Source organism: Anser cygnoides, chromosome 6, assembly GCF_040182565.1.
Source record: "Anser cygnoides isolate HZ-2024a breed goose chromosome 6, Taihu_goose_T2T_genome, whole genome shotgun sequence".
Taxonomy (NCBI): domain Eukaryota; kingdom Metazoa; phylum Chordata; class Aves; order Anseriformes; family Anatidae; genus Anser; species Anser cygnoides.
Window position 1 is genome coordinate 15015275 of NC_089878.1, and position 18716 is coordinate 15033990.

Sequence of the window (18716 nt, forward strand, 5' to 3'; positions counted from 1 at the left end):
GCAATAGCTACATAATTACTATATTCATGTTAGAGCCAAATGACACTCATCACACCCTAATCTCAGAGAAAGTAAAGATGGAGAACTCTGCATTGCAGATGGAATTCTTATTTTAAAAGGGAGGAGCATGAGGGAGAAAAATATTTTACGTGCAGAAAAAATGAACACTAATTTTCGTTGTAAATGTCTCTATAAACTTGGAAGTAAAAGAAATATGTAATATACAATTCTGTTACCGTGCTATCTTTTACTGTTACCGTGCTATCTTTTAAGCTCTTAAAAAAAAAAGTGCATGTGCTTACTAACGCACTTCACAAAAAGCAAACACTGACATCTAAAGTAAGATTACTGAAGATAATTCCAGATAATATTGAACACTTAAGAGATCTTTATATCCACAAAAAGTGCTGTATGAACATTAACTAATTGTTGTAGGTGAAAATATGCTGACTTTGACTCCAACATTATCCTGACCCCAAATTCCACCATAAATATGTTGGCAATAACTCAGGAAATGATAATTTGCAAGAATAGTGTGGAAAACAAAAGCACTAGATATTTAAAAATCTAAGGCCATGAAATATCTGTTGCCAAAAACTCAGTATGCTTACTTTTTGTTGTATGCAGACTGAGTCTAATGCTATTGAAAAGAAAAGCCCAAGCATTTCCATCACCTTGTGGACAACTGACTGATTAGTCAACATTAGGGCAGAATTATAACAGAGATGCTTCCAGTGTTCGGAGAAACCCGCTGGTAGCCACATACAGCCTTAGAACTTCTGGCTTTTATTTATTAAACTGTTTCTTCTAAAGGAAATAGGTGCACAACTTTTGCTATAATCTTTTTTCCCCCTCTAACAGTTGCTGAAAGGATCAAAAGGAGCACTACCAAAGAGAAATATTATTTATGTATTAAGCAAATAAATGTAAAATACCAGAAGAAAGAATGATAGAATCTGAACTGAATCATCACAGAAAGTAAATGGATTTTGATAACTGTTTGCAAAGGTTCAGACAAAACAGAGATTAACGTATAAGAAATACAAAAACAGAAAACTGAGTATTCATTGGTTTTGTTTCATTCTATCCTTGCTACAACTGTAAGTCTTACTACTGTTCATTTCTACGTGTCTTCTTAGCACTTTAGTGTATTAAAAGGCACGTCACGCATGTGCATTGTATCCACAAGGGAAGCAACACGCATTCTGAGGATTAAACCTATCCCCTTCACTGTTAATTCTGTCAGCATAATCTTCAGACCAGCAGACAGCTTTCTGCATGAGCTAGAAAAGACATATTTTCATTGTTTTGATTCTACAACTTGTTTCTGCAATATTAATAACTAAGTAGACTATAATGAACATTTTCAGTTGCACTAGTGCCAATGTCAATGCAATATGACACAGCAAATAGGAAAAGCTGACCAGTTTTAATACATTAAAATACATTTTTAGGATGCAAGAGATCAAAAAAGCTATTTACAGATGCTAGTATTTGTGAAAAACTGTTTTTCAGTATTCCTTAAAGAAGGAACATTGACAGAGAAAGCCTGACAAATAATATGAGCTATAATAATGTATAATAATGACTTGTGTTCGTGTCTCATCAAAAAATCAAAAACAGTTCTGGACTTCAGGGAAATCATTACAACTTCCAGTGTCACACAAATACAATAATTTCAAGCATTAAACCACTAATGACTCCAATGAATCTAAAACCAACTTAAAACATAAGTTTCATCATAACTCTCAAATATTCCAATTTAAACTAGATCTCTACTATACTTGACACTCTATAAACATGTTATGAATTGCTCACATCTCCCAGGAAAGATGCAATCACCAGATCAAAAATTTGGTTACAGTATGATATTTGTCACTCCAGGTTTAGAAGGTAGAACTGTATCTAATGCATTTAATGAGGCACTTTTTGACAGCACAACAGTGCTGAAGTAGATAATTACACTCAGATAACATAATACATAATCTTCAAGGATGGATTGAAAATTGCAAAGCATATCCCGAAATTTTATGACATATTAAAGCCTCAAGAAACAATACGTCTATGCTTTTCAGCCATTTGCCAATTCAAGCTGACACATTTGCATGCATCACTCCTGCAAAAGATTATGCTGTTTTAAACAGGCACTGTTACAAACAGAAAATGTCTACTAAATTTAAAGAACAAGGTGTTCTATGCAAGGTAGTCTATTGTTCAATAAAATTGTATAGAGTACAATTCTGGTATTCTATTTACCAGAAAACATTTAAACTATTTTTACACACAGTTTTAAAGGCAGTTCTTCTGCATGCGTTGCAAGATCATCATCATAATCAGGATTTATTTGGTCTACAGTTATGCAGAATCGATTGGCTTCTCTGTGAAGTAGAAAACTACATAATATTATGATACTTTCAGGCACTGCCCTCTTTAATAAACATGCCCTCAAAAACAAAACAACTAAAAGCCAACAATGTTCATGAAGTTCTGTGGGCACCTTGCCAATTGGTTGGTTTTCTTGGTTTCCTGCTGCCAAAATGCAATTGAAGACATCTAAAATACCTCCAATGCTTTTTCAGTGCTATCCTTGGATGTCATTGCTTCAGTTACCACAGGATGGGATGAATCCTGGCTTCATTGAAGTCAACAGAAGACGTCACTGGATCAAGATATTGTAGTTGTGAACAGCTGTTTAAATTATGATTAGCTTTCTTCAGAAACATAGCTTACTGAATGACACTTTGTGGTGTTCCCTCCACAACAAATTATAACTATTTTCAAGTTAATTAATACATCCAGAATTCAAAAAAAAAGACTACAAAAACACAAATTTGTTTTTTATTTTATTAAAACAAGATTGGTTCTGCTGAAGGAATGAATATAGTCGTAACTGTAAAACAATATAAGCAAACAAGGAACAAAACCTTTGCTTCTGGGCATGCTCAAACTTAGGCGAGTACAGAGTTTTCAGAAAATTATCATCTGGAATGCTGTAAATCACAGCAAGTAAGTCACTGACAACAAAAATTGCTGGACTTTAATTGCATTAAGCAAGTGAGGTATGTTTTACTTTTCTTATCCCCAAAACATCAAGAGCTGACACACTGTTCTGTATGAATTCAGACTGCTCTGTTGTGAGGCAGATTTACCCTAGGTGAAAGACAAGGGAAAACAGCTAAATAAATTAAGATTTGTCATCCCACATCCTTTTAGCACTAGTCAGTGAAGTAAGCAGACTCCGAAGCACTGAAACACAAACATGAACCTCTCCTCTACACTTCAGATCAGGACAGCATCCCCTTCTGTTACCTGTCACTAATTTATTTCCAGATACTATATCCTGTCCTGTAGCTCTTCATAACATTAAGAAAAAAAATTCAATTGCATGTCTGAGAGCCAACGATACAAAGAACATCCAGCAATATCACTGGAAAAGTCTGTGACATCACTATGTTATTACAAACACATACTATGTCAAATGACCGCAAACAGTAGAGATAAAGAAGCAGATTAAAAAAAAGGTTAAAAAAAACCTACCTACATCAGGCAAAAATGTTTCAAAATACATTACCAATTGTAAGAATGTGAATACCAATAAAAATGTGTTCTCATTTAGGCACAAATTTAGCATGAATCTTTGGATTAAGTCATAATCACATTATAAAGACAACTAAATATCTCATTGCATGCAAGTCCCAGAGAGGAGTACTTTGATACTACAAGCACAAAAAGAACTAGAAAATGAAAAAGCCAGTCAGAAAAAAAAAACAGAACTGCTAGGTGCAAGCATCAGACATCTAAGTTTTGGGGGACTTATTATACTGTTTGCTTAGCATCTAGCACAGTAAAAGTTTAGATCACACTCAATGATCACAATACTAATGATAAAGATCAATCTGCTTAGAATGAGGTTTAAAAATTGAATGAGTACTTTACGGAGAGAGACTTATTTAAAATTATTAACTGTATTGAAATTATAAGTATGAACTTATGGAAGGTCAAAAATGACATGCACAGAAGAAATAGTAACATTTTTCTATTCTATTCTATTTTCTATTCTATGCAAGCTATTCTGCATCTAACTGCTGCCAGTTAGATTCTAAAAGCATGACTTTGTTCCTCTTCAGTCAAGTTATCTTTTCTTGCTTTTGCACATTAAGACATGCAAATATACTGGTAAGCACCTTTGTCCAATGATGCAAAAAAAAAATCCTTCCAATTTCAGTGAGAAAGTATTTCAGCGAGAAAGTATTTCAGCATTCAAGTTTTCCATTGCTGTAGCCTCTACAACCATGTTTTGAAGTTTCAGCCAAGATGTCAATGAACAGCGTGCTACTCAATAACAGCAGCAGAATATATAACATTAATGAGGAATTAGTATAACAATTCCTCAAGATCCCCAAAAAACTCCTTTGTCCTTCATGCACATGGTATTATATCTGCCTTTTTTTTTTTAATACATATTTTCATCAACTCTTCTTCCAAGGCAGATTCTACATTTGCTTCTCTCATACCACAATCTCCCCTCTTTCCTAGCAGTCACTGAGCATGCACAGAAGAGGTTTTTAAACAATCATAAAAGATGCATAGAATAAAATCTGAGCATACATTAAATCTCACTTTTACATTTTCAACCACAGAATTGTTTCCAGACTTGGACCTCAAGTCTTCTTCTTTAATAAAAGTTGTTAGAGTTCATCTTCTTTTTTTAAATGTAAATATATAGCTACTTACACTTTTAATTAAATAACTTTTCTCTGTTAAAAAAAAAAGTAAAACACCTCAACAAAGGGGTCTATCATGTACCCCGCCACCCAAAAAAAAAGATGCTAAAAAAGTTAGTCATTGTATAGTCCACAATATACTTTATTACTCTCAATGTTTCAAGGAAATTTCTGTGCTGGAGAAACAAGCTTGCAATAAGTGAGTATGGAAAACAGTATTTTTGAGTGTAAACAAATACACACTAGCAATCAAAGTAGAATGTGCATTAAACCTTACTCAAACAGAACAATCCATACTTTTCATATGTACAATATCGTGAAAAATTAGACTGAAGAAATTAGATAGGAAAACATTCTTGTATCATAAAAATATGTTAGAATGGGACTTAAGAGTTAATTTAAAGCTTTGCTTTAAAACAAACTTTATCTTAAAAATCTTTTTTTTTGGCTTTAAAACTTTAATCTAAAAATTAGGCTTTCTATAAAAACCATTCCATTAAAATTTTGCTTTAAAAAATCAGTTTTATATTAGACAAAATATTAAATTATACAGGCACAATTAGTTTAGGGCTATAAGAACTCATAACCCCCTTTTTTTTTTCCAGTGACTTGTAATCCAGTCATAAGATTCTTTGTCAACTGACAAACATAGGAAAACTCATCCGTAGAAACAGACTTTTATTTCAAAACTAAAAGAAAAAAAAAAGAAGCGTCAGATGATATTTGACTTGTAATTTAGTTTCCAGCTGGCTTAAGTACATGCACATCGTTGACTTATCCTGGGAAATATGCACATTTATATAGTTGGATTTTTTTCTTTTTTTGATTTACTTTTTTAACAATGAGTGGCTTATGATGACAGCTTTTACATTTCATTCAGATGCTGTATTTCAAAATACAACATTTCATAGCACAGCTTTATCTCAATACAAACTAGTGACCCTTGACACTTCAGAAAGCAAATCAAGAACGTGTTTTGAATTTTTTTGGGGGGGGAAAGCACACATATAGTGTGTAATGGCAGAGAGAGCAGGGTCTCAGTCTTTTATATATGCTTTCTTACAGCATAGAAGAAAGATGTATTGTACAAGTATAGAATTTACAAATAACTTTACAACAGGATAGATTAGATAATATACCAAATTGCAAATTTGCAAACCAGAGCCCTGCCTGTGACGACATTTAACTCTGTGCTTAATTTAATACAAGTGAACAATTCATTTTGATTTTAAAGTGTAGAAACATCTTCAAGACTAGGGTTTGTCTCCTAAACACACTTTAATTAAATAAGCTGTCATCATAACAACTAAAACAAAAGCAAAACAAAAAACAAAAACATACCCAAAGAAACCAAAACAAAAGCCAGAAACAAATATAACCGAAAGCCACAGAACTATGGTCTTTTTTTTTTTTTTGCCATAGACAAAATCATAGAGCATCAATGGCCTAACAAAAATCACTAATGGAATACAATTTATTTATTTATTAAATTCAGCTTATTTAAATATCCGTTTTAAACAGATATTTTAATTTTAATACATTTAGATTGATGCCGCTTCAGGTTTGTTTTATTTAAATGTTTTACTGAATATTTAAAATAGTTTTAACTACAGTACACAAAAACTTAACCAACAGTATGCCCAATTAAAATCCAAAAAAAAACCCACTGGATCTCAAATTTAAGATTAGAACAACTCACTGTTACTTGTCTCTAACTTTTCCATACCCTCACTAAGGAATGTAAAATTAACCTATAAACTTTATCAATAAGCTATTAAAAAAAAAAAAAGCAGAATAAAGTAAACCTAAACCTGTATTCTCTTTTGGAATTTGAGGTTTCAGTATAGCCACCACCATTGGAACAGTACCCAAGGGAGACATATTTCCTTACCAGCATGGTCCATTATTGCTTGATAACAGCCCACAGTGACTTGTTGCCCAAAATAACTGATTTGGACATGGTTTCAAGAAAACGTTGGTATAAAAACACGTATAATTGTATTTCATTTCAAGGAAACACTGAATTGATCTGAACTGCATCATACTGTATTAATTTCAATACCACTCCATAGGCAAGTATATACCATATTACGTGTTGAACAAGGTGTGCATATATACAAACACAAAATACATACACAGAATTCACCCCAGATTAAGATATCTTAAATTAATTTTTAGCATGAGTCATTTTTTGCACTTTAAAATTATGTGGAAAAAAATGAGAATAGGCACAATTAGTACAGCTTCTAATTTACCCTATTGTAGTGCACTATTACGCACTGATAATACCATAAAAACAATATGATACTATTCAAGCTCATTTGTTTTGATGCACAAGTGAAGTCTAGTAAATAGGGTTCTAAGTGCTTTTAACTCAAATGCACAACTTCTGCAGCTTTACACAGTAGAACAGTGCAATATATGCCCCATATATAATGTCCCATATATCAGGAACAAGAACTCAGTTTAAAGTTGTACCTGTTTCACATTAGACTGGCTTTGCACTTTCTGCAGCTCTAACACTTCAACTGCTTTGTCTATGACCTCCTTTTGTTCCCTTCTTTTCCAGGTGCTGGCTATAAAGAAAAAAAAAAAAAAAAGATGTTTTGGTGGCTAGCTCTCACCTGGTAGAACGAGACAGTTTCGAAGTAATGGTACAGCAGAAGTTCTTCTTGAGGGTTGGTTCACAGTGCTAGGGTGACCCCAATCTCCACTTACTTCCCAGCTTCTGACTTTGGAAGAAGCTCTCTGGCTTTTTAGGAAAAGATCCTGGCGTGACTTTCTGCCCCTTTTCAGGAATCCCTGTGACGACTGTTGTGTTCAGAAAAGTCCTTTTTGGTTTCCTCCTCACCTTTAATTTTTTAGCATCAGGCTTTTCTTTGTTAAGGTGCTTCCCCACTGTAGTTTTCCTTGTCTGGTGCCTGTGTATGGAGAAAGCAGAAGATTTCTGTGCACAAGGAGAAAGTTTCCTTCTCATTCCCTCTTTTTGCTGTTTTATAGTTCTGGAAGTTTGTTTGCCTGTGTTTACTCTGTTTCCTCTTCTCCCAACAGTGCATCTGACAGACATAGCTCCTGCAGCCTTTTTGGAAAAAAGTGGTTCTATGCTAGTGCCTTCTTTTCTCTTCCACATTGGTTTTGGATTCTCCCTCTCTAATCGCTCACTCCTGATGGAGGTCAGAGGAGTTTTGGTAACTCTGCTGTTCAAAGGAGTTAATCTACTGTCTCCTTCTACCACAGACTGGTGTTTCGAAGAGTTCTCAGAGTGACCAGATACAAGACAATCTGTTCTTTCCACGGAAATTGTGGAAGATCCATCTGCTTTTTGACTTGATGCTGTATCGTTCCCTTTACCTGGGTCTGGCAGAAGAGTTGCTGAAGATGAGCTATAGAGGTCTGACCAATTCAAGGACTTTGATGGTGTGCCTTCTCTCTGTGCATCAGCTAGTTTCCTCATGTTTGCATCAAAGCTGAGACTTCTGAAAAGCTGTCTAACATGGGAGGGCTTTTTGACCTTTTCTCCAACAGAACTCTTGGGAGGCATTTTCAGAATTCTATTTGTCAGTGGGTCATAATACTTCAAAGAACACTGTTTGTATTTATACCTTATAGAGTCCTTGCTATCTGTGGAGTTACGATTTTTTCTCATTTGGGGAATGTCTACAGGTTTACCTTTACACTGTTTAATCTCTGGACATGAAAGTACATACACCGTTGTCTTGGGTTGCACAGGGCTCATAATCTTGCTATAGGACTCAGGAAGTTTAAGGGCACATAGTCTAGTTTTCATGTTTGGAGTCTTTTCACCTTCTGGCGACGTGATGCTTTCTTTCTGATCAGCTTGATCAGACTCCCTTCTAGCCATTTTTCTTTTTGTTACAGGGTAATTCAATAGACTTGTTTGTGTGCCATGGCTAACTTTAACCACCTGGCATCTTGAAGCTAGGCGCCATGTCCTTTTCCTAGGCATTTTAAGAATTTGTTGGTTGCATAGCATATCTGAAGCTACAGATTGGTTATCGAAATCAGAGACACCACTTAAAGCATCATTAAATTCTGGCAGTGCTTTAACTGATGCACTTTCTGTTCTGTTACCCTCAGCAGTATCATTCTTTTTCTCATCTTTCTGCTTTTTTTTCTTCATTCTCCTCCCCCTAAAGTTGGCTGACGATTCGCTGTCAAAGTAGCAGCGAAAACGACCTTCCCTGAAATCACGCACAAGTTCTTCAATTTTTATATCATCTTCATACATTATTTGAGACCAAGTCTTTCCCACAAAAGAAGGAGGCACATGAGGCAGAGCTGGAAGAACTGGTTCTTCAGTATGAGCTACTACATCCCGTTTCACTGTTTCTATTTGCTGCAATGACTCACTTTTTAAAACAGAAGAGAGCTGTGTTCCATAGTCTTTATCTTGCAAACTTATTTGGACCTCTTTTAGCAACTCTATGTCTTTTACAGCTGCCTTGGGTAAGTCTGTTCCTGATTGAATAGGTGCATCACAGTCAAAACTCATTTCAGAACCCTCTAAATGAGTACGATCCAGAAGCGATGAAACGGTTAAACAGAGATTGTTCTCCTCTTTGAAATGAAGTTCTTCATATGTGGTTCCATGGCAGTACTTCAGAATAACATTTTCAATAGTTTCATCCACCGAACTTTCATCACCCCTGTTTGTCTTCACATTTTTGCATCTTGCTAGTTGTGGGGAAGTCCCAAGATCTAGGGAGCTGTTAACACCCACAGTATCCCTGAGATGGAAATCAGACACCAAAGTTTCATCCTGAGTTTGTAAACCATCTTGTTTTAAAAGAGATTGACCTGAGGTAATACGTAAAGAATCCCTGTGCCTATACACAGGATTCTGTTGTGAAATTGAAGGGTATTTGGGGTGAGCCAGCGCCAGAGCAGGATTCAAGCATGGTTTCAATAACACATCCCTATTGCCTATCTCAGTTTCTGTTTCATCACATCCACTATGTGGAATCTTATTTGATGATGACAAATTCTTAACATTTTTTTCTATTTTAGGATTAACAGAAGAACTATGTGTTAAAGGATTGACAGACAAGTGCTGAGGTATGGAGCTCACAGCCGTAAACTGGTCTTCATGGCTATGATTTGCAGTTTGAGCATCTTTCAGGACATTCCATTTCTCATTGCTACAAATGCCAGTAGACTGCTGGGATATTCCTATAACACGTTCCTCCTCAGTTTTTAATTTCTGAGTAAGTGTTTGTGTTACAGAAGTTTCCTGTGGGCCCTCATGAGAGGGGCATGGAGCAGAAGAGCACATGTCATCAATGGACTCCTGGTCTTTGCTGGAAATCTCCTGTGTGCCTCTATTCTTCTTTTTCTCCGTCTCTTCTGAAGACGGGCAAGCAATCCTAGCAGATGCTGGAGTGATTTGGAGTGGCATGTCATCATAGGTCGGCCTAAAAGGGATTAAAAAAAGCCAACTATATAAACACTGTAAATATGCTTAAGATTTTTTTAACGATAGCTTTTAAAAAGTAATTACCTAGAGTGCACCACACTTAATGAACAAACACAGGATTCCAGCTCTACTACTTTAACAGAGAAATTCCATTAGAAAGTGGAACAAGAAACGTTCCACAAAGCAAAAGACAACAACCTGGACATTGGTTGGTTACCCTCTCTCCATGCAACTATCCATTAAGAATTGCCAAACTTACGTTATAATAATTTTATAAATAGAATAAAGCAAGAAAACTGAAGAGTTTTCGTTTGTTCAAAGCTGTGAGCTTAGAAAGATGGTCTTTCCTTAGTAAAACTATAATTAATTAAATAATGAGCTTTTGTAAAGAAACGGAACTTTATAATAAGGCACAGCATTAAAAATACTATTGAGTATGAATGCCCCTTTCCCTGCAAAACATGTCTGCCTGATAGGAACTCTGTACACATTCCCACCAAGGAGTCCCATGCTTATTGCTTCTCACAGACATACCACAGCTCTAACTCACTTCTATAAGAAGCCAAGTTATGATTGTTCAGGCTCACTGTGACAACAGCACACTTTTATATATCCTAGGACTGGCCACTCTGTTTTTAGGACTGCCTCAAATAAAATTTCTTGCAGAATTAACAGAACAGGCAGATATGGACCATTTCTCTTATATACCACAGGAACCCACAAGGTTACACATACTGAAACAGCTGAAAATAAATTAAAATAAGAAAATAGTTTTGAAGTGTAGCAAATACAGCTGAAGGGAGAATACGATGCTTCCCCTGAAAGTTTTGACCAGACCTTGTAAGAGTCAAAAAAGATGCTTGCTTTAATACATGCCATGCACCTTTTGTGGTGCATTCATCTGCTAAAGAAGTACCGTGAATAAATTCTACTGTATAGTAATTTCCTTGATTATAAGCATTCAGTAGTCAACATGTAGAAGTCCTTGAAAGACTCAGACACTAATATGTCTGAGTTTACTAAAGTTATTAATTAAGCCAGCTGATACCAAGTAAGCCTATAGCAAGTATTTCCAACTAGCTACTTCATACTGAAAAACAATCACAGAATTTTTCTGAATATAGCTATGTCTCAGTCTTTTACTGTGAAAAATAGAAGAAAAAGAATTCTCACATTAGAACTACTGTTTTACGGTTGAAAATTAAAAACAGGTTTGGGTACTTTTTCAAAAAATATTTTTATTTGAAAGTAAAGGTGACTTGGCCTCTACAGAGATGACAAGACTTAGCGTAACAAAAACGTACTTCATAGGATTATCACCAAAACAGAAACAAAAAGTAAAGCAAAACAAATAGAAAAAAATGCACCAATAATTCATACTTGAAACCACATACTTCAAGCCTCAGGATAGGGCTCATTTATGACCCAACATGAGATTTTGTTGGATCTTTCATGATCTCTCTCCCACTCCCCCCCCCAAGCCAGAAATAATTACAAATACTTTTTTCCAGCCAGTTACTCATTTAATCACTGTTTAATCTCCTATCACATTTTCCTTAGCTTGCTTATAAGTCTCATGCAAGAACATGCCAAAATCTGGGGTTTTGATAGATGGCATGATAGATGCAACAGGACAGATGGTGCTGAAATGGATGATTCTCTTCTATTCACAAGGTCTGTTACCTTGCTGAAGACGACCTGATGTGATTTTTCTTGACTAAATCAGCAGTAACCATTACTCATCAATTCACTGTCTTCTGGACTCCTATGAAGAGCTCATTTATTCAACTGCCAGGGAAATACCATAATCTAAGCAAAGAAGTCTCCAAGTAGGTCCTCTATGCCCTTACTTACAACTGACAATCTCTGCGTGGTTTTTTTTTGTTTGTTTGTTTTTTCCCCCCCCCCCAGTCCTTCTGAAACATCCTACACAGTCTCTGTGGCCTCTCAAAAATAATTACTAACAGCTCCGAGACTCCTTCACAGAGTGCTGAAATCTCTATTAATTAAGTCATGTGAGGAGAACTACAGAGTCACTAATAGCCATAAACAAAACAACATTTTAATGCAAAGTAGTATTGAAATTGAAGTTATTAGAAGACCAAGACCTATGGTATCTCACAGAGCAGGGACTGAAGCAACATCCATCAAACATAAAAAGCCTCCCAAGGAAACACAACAGCATTCACATGGACGTCTTATTGATCAAAGTCTCCTCCTATCATTTCAACTCACAACAAAAAAAAAAAAAACACACTGGCTATATAAAAAAGTGATAAAGCACTGTATGCTATTTATAACGAGGTAATTTGAAGGGTATTATACTTTGGCAACTGGCATATTATTCTTCACTCAGTTGAGTGATGTACATATCAACTATTGGCTGTCAATATTTGTTTTGAACTAATAGTGCAAATTGCGTTAACACACCCAAAGAAGTTTGTTATTACAGACTCACTACCTACAGCTCCATGGATAAAGTTGATTTCAGATTTTTCTCAAGTCCAAACACTAGATGCATTAGGCAGTGATAAAGGAGTGGATAAAGAAGATGGACTATTTAGATAACGCAAAAATCTTTCATTAAGGTCCTTTAGAGTCTATTAAAAACCTAAAAAATTATTGGTGGAGGATAATAAGCAATCAAAAAACAGAAACTGATTGCTAGTATCAAATAGGTTAAACAATCTTCACCATGACAAAAAGATCAGAAGCAGAATACCCTCTGGTTCAGACTAAGTTTTATGACTCACTTGCCCTTTCAAAATTTTTGCAAAGTATTAAAATCTGCAGATGACAAAGAAATGCTGTAAGAATCCTGTGAACAAATAAAGGAATGCAATGGAGAGGCTTAGTTCAATTTTGATAAACAACAATGGATACAACTTAAAACACACTTTGCATGAGCCTAACAAGCCACAACAATTTACCAACAGCAGTACACAACTCCTCCCTGCTCAAGATGCAGTGTTACTTTAAAAGGGATGAATACAAATTATGACACAATCTGTAATATTCCTTCTGTAACTCCAAATACATGACTATACGCCACTGGCTGAGGAAATGTTATATAGAATACAGTGGAATTCTGGTTTAAAAAAATTAAAAGGGGGGGGGGGGGATAGAATTCATAGGAGTACAGATAAGTTATTAGGACTGACTAAGCACAAGAAGAAAGTTCTTGGAGGCATTAAAAAAGAGGATTATTATCATTTGAATGCAATGTAATGAAATACATCAGATGACCAAATTATGCCTGTGAGCTGAACTGCTGTGCCCTACTGGTGCACGCACCTAAGCTCTGAGGTAAAAAATCTTTGTCTTAACTTCAAAATCTTATAGATCAGAATTAAATCTAAAGGACAAGACAAAAACAGTACAAATAATCTTTTAACTTTCTCAGAGTTCTTCCATCTTTGTGTGAAACACTCAGCATCTGGATGCTACTAGAAGACTGTATATAGCACTAAGTGGATTTTGATATGGATAAACTAGCAAGTTCTCAGGATCCTCGCTCACTTAGCATACCATATGATTTTCAGAAATTATTAACAAGCAGATGTTTCTGGGGGGTGAAATAAAACTTCAGTTAACTGAAGTTAGGTACTTTTGGCAGTTTTACAACAAAATACACCAAAAATCAAAGAGATTTAGTCTCTTAAATGCTCAATATTTCAATATTATTTCTTTATTGAAAAAACAATTATATCAAGAGTTTGGAGGAAAGGATGGTTTGTCCTCTCCCCCCCCCCCCCCCCTCACCCCCCCCCCCCCTTTTTTTTTTTCCTTTTTTTGACCATGAGGAAAGGCAGAACACCAATATCCTCTGAAATTCAGCAAAAGGCAAAGCTCAGATGAATTTTTTTCCTTCTGCCACACCACTACTAGTGATACTGGTTGGTTCTGCAAAATAAATCAAGGCTCACAAATATTTGTATAATTATTTTAAATGACAGTCTTAAGATCCCTTGTGTGAATTCAGCTTCTGCATGGTTTGTATAAGCATTTCCTTTGTGAAACTATGCATCAATCCAAGAGATTTTATGTAAGAAAGAAGAGAATCCTATTCTTATCCCAGATGCTACTTAAAAAAATGACTTTCTGACTCAGTCTTTTTCAGAGCAGAATCACAACAAAAGTCTATTCACGCTGTCTTCCATCTTTGGTTTTCTTCCTCCAAACTCTGTATAGATTTGGAATTATTCCTCCCCCACTTGCCATCCTATTTTATCTAGGCCTTGTACATTATTTTGCTTATTCTATTCATTCTACCAACTTAGAGGAAAACGGATAGCTTGTTTTTACTAATTAGTGGATTTTATTCACCAAATGAAATAAGCTTGTATTAGCAACACCTCAGGAGATATCTACCTTTTTAATGTGGGTGTTGCCTTAAAGTATATCCTGTATTTTCCTCTATGAGAGATATAGAAAAAGTAGCGAAAAAAAGTTATTTATCAAAATACAATGATAAATTCAGATCAGGATTTTTGACTGCCTTGCAGAACATAACAAGGAATGAGACTTAACAGATCTCCTTTCAGCTGGCCTTTGTACAGAAAAAAGTTTATATGCCCCCTTATCACTCTTAAATGTGCACGTGATAAATAAAGAGAACACTTTTCAAAATCTGAGCAATGATGAACTGGCCGATTAACTTAATTCATGCAAGTAGTAACTCTAAAGATAACAAACTCCAAGAATAATGAATAAATAACCATACATATTCACCTGACAAGCACCACATTCAGCAAGCCAAAATTATGAACTAGATACATACCATAAAATATACTGTGAAATATATATATTAAGCCCACAGTGTATATATTCTAGCTGACCCGTATATTCCTTCTTTTTATTAGGTCTTCATATTTAATTGCTGTCAATGGTGTTATATCAAATCCTTAAGCAGTGAAATCAAGTTTGAAAGTGCAGAGACAACACAAAAGGAATACACTTGGACAACGATTACATAAATACACTCTTTTCCAAATTGCCTTCAATATGAACGTTTCACTTCAAATGGGCAAAATTTACTGTTCAGAAATGGAACAGAAATAAGGATTCACAATACATGCATTCTACTAGGATATATTTAAAAACAAATGAACTGTATTATACCTGTTGTCATGGTATCGGTGGGGATGATGCTGCAAAACATCTTGCAGGAAACGCTCCATCAAGCTACTGGTACCCATACGATTCCTGCAGTAAGTGGTAAAATGTCTGTGCTGGGAGCTGAAAATATGCTGATGGAAAGACAAAACATATTGCTAGTTTAATATCACTGTTGACGCACTGACCTGCTCAGAAAAGTTACTTCCCAGGTTAAACATTTCTCCTTACAATGAAAATGTTTAAGTGGAAAGGAAAATCTTCAGTCTTTTCTACCATAAAAATCTCATTGCATCAAGGCCATAAGAATGCTTAGGGAGTCACAAATAATATACTAAAATGTGTTAAAACCCCTTCTGAAATGGAACGTAAATCAGCAGATCTGAGAGATGCTCACAAATGTCTTGTGACTGGTACAAATACTCTAAACATATCTATAAACAATGACTAAAGGTATTTTTGAACTTCATATGAGCAAACATCCCAAAATTCATTCAAACTGTGGAGACTTTTCACAGCATAGAAGATTAAATAGGGTTCCACTCTCTAGTTAGAAAAGTCTAAAAGACAAGAGACCAACAGAGTTAAAAATAGAGTAGTTGATCAAATGTCTTCAGCTTTCATATCTAACATATTAACCCTAATATTTGACACAGTCTATACAAATCTTAAAATTAAAAACCACTGAAACAAACCTAATGAGTGTAAGGCACGGCAGGGTGACGCTTCAGAAAAGCAAACTGCAGTAAGCATGCTGTTCCACCAGCTTCTTTTTAACAGGTAAAAAGGGATTCCTCTTCTCTGTGCACACTCAGTACAATTCACAAATTGGTAATTTTCCATTCAGTGTTGGTTGTTCAGTGTAGAGAATGACATTTTGTAAGCTGATAAAGCCTATTTGTACTTCTTGCTATCTACTGCTGTGTTATGCCGTAGGCTTCTTACCTGTTCCAGATTACTGTAGTGTACATGGCAGCAGTTGCAGTATCCTTGCCTGTTTTGCATGGTGGATACTCCAGGCTGAGGATGTTCTTGCCCTCTCGTATGCAAACTGAAAGAAGCAGGTAATATTACCAAGACATTTCAGTATAAAAAACAACATTGGTTTGTTAATTCAAGTTCTTAACATAGAAATTCTTAATATCTATCTTACTACAGAGCTGCAACAAACTTGCAAGATAAACATTTCTGTTTCAGAATTACAATGCCAAGTAGGAATATGTATTTTAAGCTATTCCCAAGCAAATTTAACTAAAGAAAACTTTTTCTTAAATGCAGAACAAAGGATAACAGGTTGAAGGTACAGCTAACACATATTCTAATTTGAGTTGACTGTAGTCTGAAGAGAACTGTCTCTCCAGAAAAAGTCGCAGTGCCCCTCACCCCTAGTTTTATGAAGTGTGGATACAAGACAAAAGACCTCCATGATATATTTGATCTGTATCACATCATTGTCATCCATTACACAAGATGACAGTTAAGATTGAAAAACAGATTATGCCTGTTTTACTTTTTGCAAGCAGTAAACTGGATGCCAGTTAGATTATCACCTAACTCACCTGCTATTGCTGTCCTGTTGTAGCGAACCTTCAACACCATGTCTTTCTATTCCTATAGTAACAAAAAAAAAAAACACAGAAAAGCAAAGAGGAGGAAGTCAGTTAACTCCCTTAAATTGTACTTGTCAAAACTAATATTTTAAAGGAAGTTAAAAAGTTTAGAAATTCAAAAAAACATTTAGAGAGACCCTTTCATCCTCAAGGATGCTCTGTGAGGTTCATAAAATAAACTTTATGCTTTCATGGCTGAGGTGAGTGGGTATTTTTCTGATTTGTCTGGGATCAAGATTTGGCAATGTGTACTGATAGACTCATACATCCATGATCACTGAGACAAAACGCACAATGTCTTAAACAGCTTATTAAAAGACAAGAAAATTATGTCTGCATGGAAACCTGTGGATAATTCAGAAGCCACTTTTTCCATCTAAGCTCCATATTGAAATTTAGAAAATTGAATTATACAACTGAATTTAAGGTAAACCAATGCGTCTACTATTATTATGTTAATAAAAAGCTGCAACAAAAAATATGTACTTTAATCTCCTCACCTTGTGCTGAAGAAGCAGAAGCTTCATCAGATCGTTTGATTCTGTCAAACATCTGTAAATCAAAAATGAAACTGAGAATAAAAAACAAAAAACCCACACCCATCCTCAAGTTCATCCTTCAGTCCAAGCTCCAAGCTGTTCAAATGCACTATATTGTTTCAACTATAGACCTTGACTTAATTTAATCTACACTGTAAAAAACAATTTCTGCTTTACTAGGTTACCCAAACACTATATTTAAGTATTCATGCTAGCCTTGACAGGAGAATGGGACAATTTATGATCTAATTAATTAAATCAAATACTATATTTATGAATACAGCTTAGACTGTGTTAGGTTATTAAGCAGTAACCTTATTAAATTCATTTAATTGCTTAATTTCTTGTCTTTACATTAAAGATGGAAGAGGTATGCTAATAAAAACCATACAAGATCTACACTAAACAAAATAATCATCAAGGCTGGAAAAGTAATCCTTATTGTTCAGAATACCTGCAAACCAACATTGAACCCCACAATTTTTACATAAAACCTGACTGCAGCAACATACTCTAGGGTTCCCAAACACAAAAAGCTTCCAAGATTCACACAGTCCTTTCACGTTACAGAATAAAATAAAAAAATAAAAAGTCAACCTTCTTGTACAAACCTTAGTGTCATCAACCTTCTTCTTCCACCAAAGATGATTCCAGGCTAGCACCCAGTAAATGCCAAACGGGAGGCCATTTGCAGTGCAGGACACTTATCTCTTCTCATCCCATCTGTCAACAATTAAGTTAAAAAGACTTTTAAAATAGAGCTAATAATGTATGTTTTCCATGCCCTCGGGCATGTAAATTTTTCTGTACCACTTTACAAACAGTAAAATTAATGAACCTCTTTCTGAAGTCTGCAGTACATCTTTCTTTTTTTATTATGGAAGTAGTTCTGACAGCATTTCCTTCCTAAACGTTAACTGTTCCTTCTGGAATAACTTTGTTCCTTCTTTTCTCCTCATAGTCCCTACATATTAAGTTTTGTTGATGCTATTGTTCATGAAATTAAGTACGTTTCTACAGCAACATAAAATAAATTCATCAATATTAACCAAATTGAAATGAACCTATTTTGAGCATCATTCATGAACCTACTCAGAAAAACGTTTTCTTTTGTTTAGGTTATGTAAATCCACTAGATATTGCAGCAAAATACTAAATTGAACTCTTACAGTATCCTGGATATTCGAAGCATTTTTATGAATTAATCATTACATACTCAGTGAAGTATCATAATTTCCATATTACAGACAGGGAAAGGCCACAATAATTTCCACAACCCCCATTACTAGCATCA

At 35.1% G+C, this 18716-nt stretch overlaps 1 protein-coding gene across 1 annotated transcript; it reads right to left on the reverse strand.

The window, feature by feature from the left end:
* Positions 1-244: 244 nt before the first annotated feature.
* Positions 245-18125, reverse strand: ZDBF2 (zinc finger DBF-type containing 2). Its single transcript, XM_066999121.1, has 8 exons — positions 18034-18125; positions 17384-17435; positions 16833-16884; positions 16219-16324; positions 15280-15407; positions 7443-10156; positions 7203-7300; positions 245-3150 (listed from the first exon to the last, which is right to left on the reverse strand). Exons 2-8 carry the CDS (start codon positions 17433-17435, stop codon positions 3076-3078), a joined length of 3225 nt encoding a protein of 1074 aa, XP_066855222.1. The 5' UTR covers positions 18034-18125; the 3' UTR covers positions 245-3075.
* Between the last annotated feature and the right edge of the window lie 591 nt (positions 18126-18716).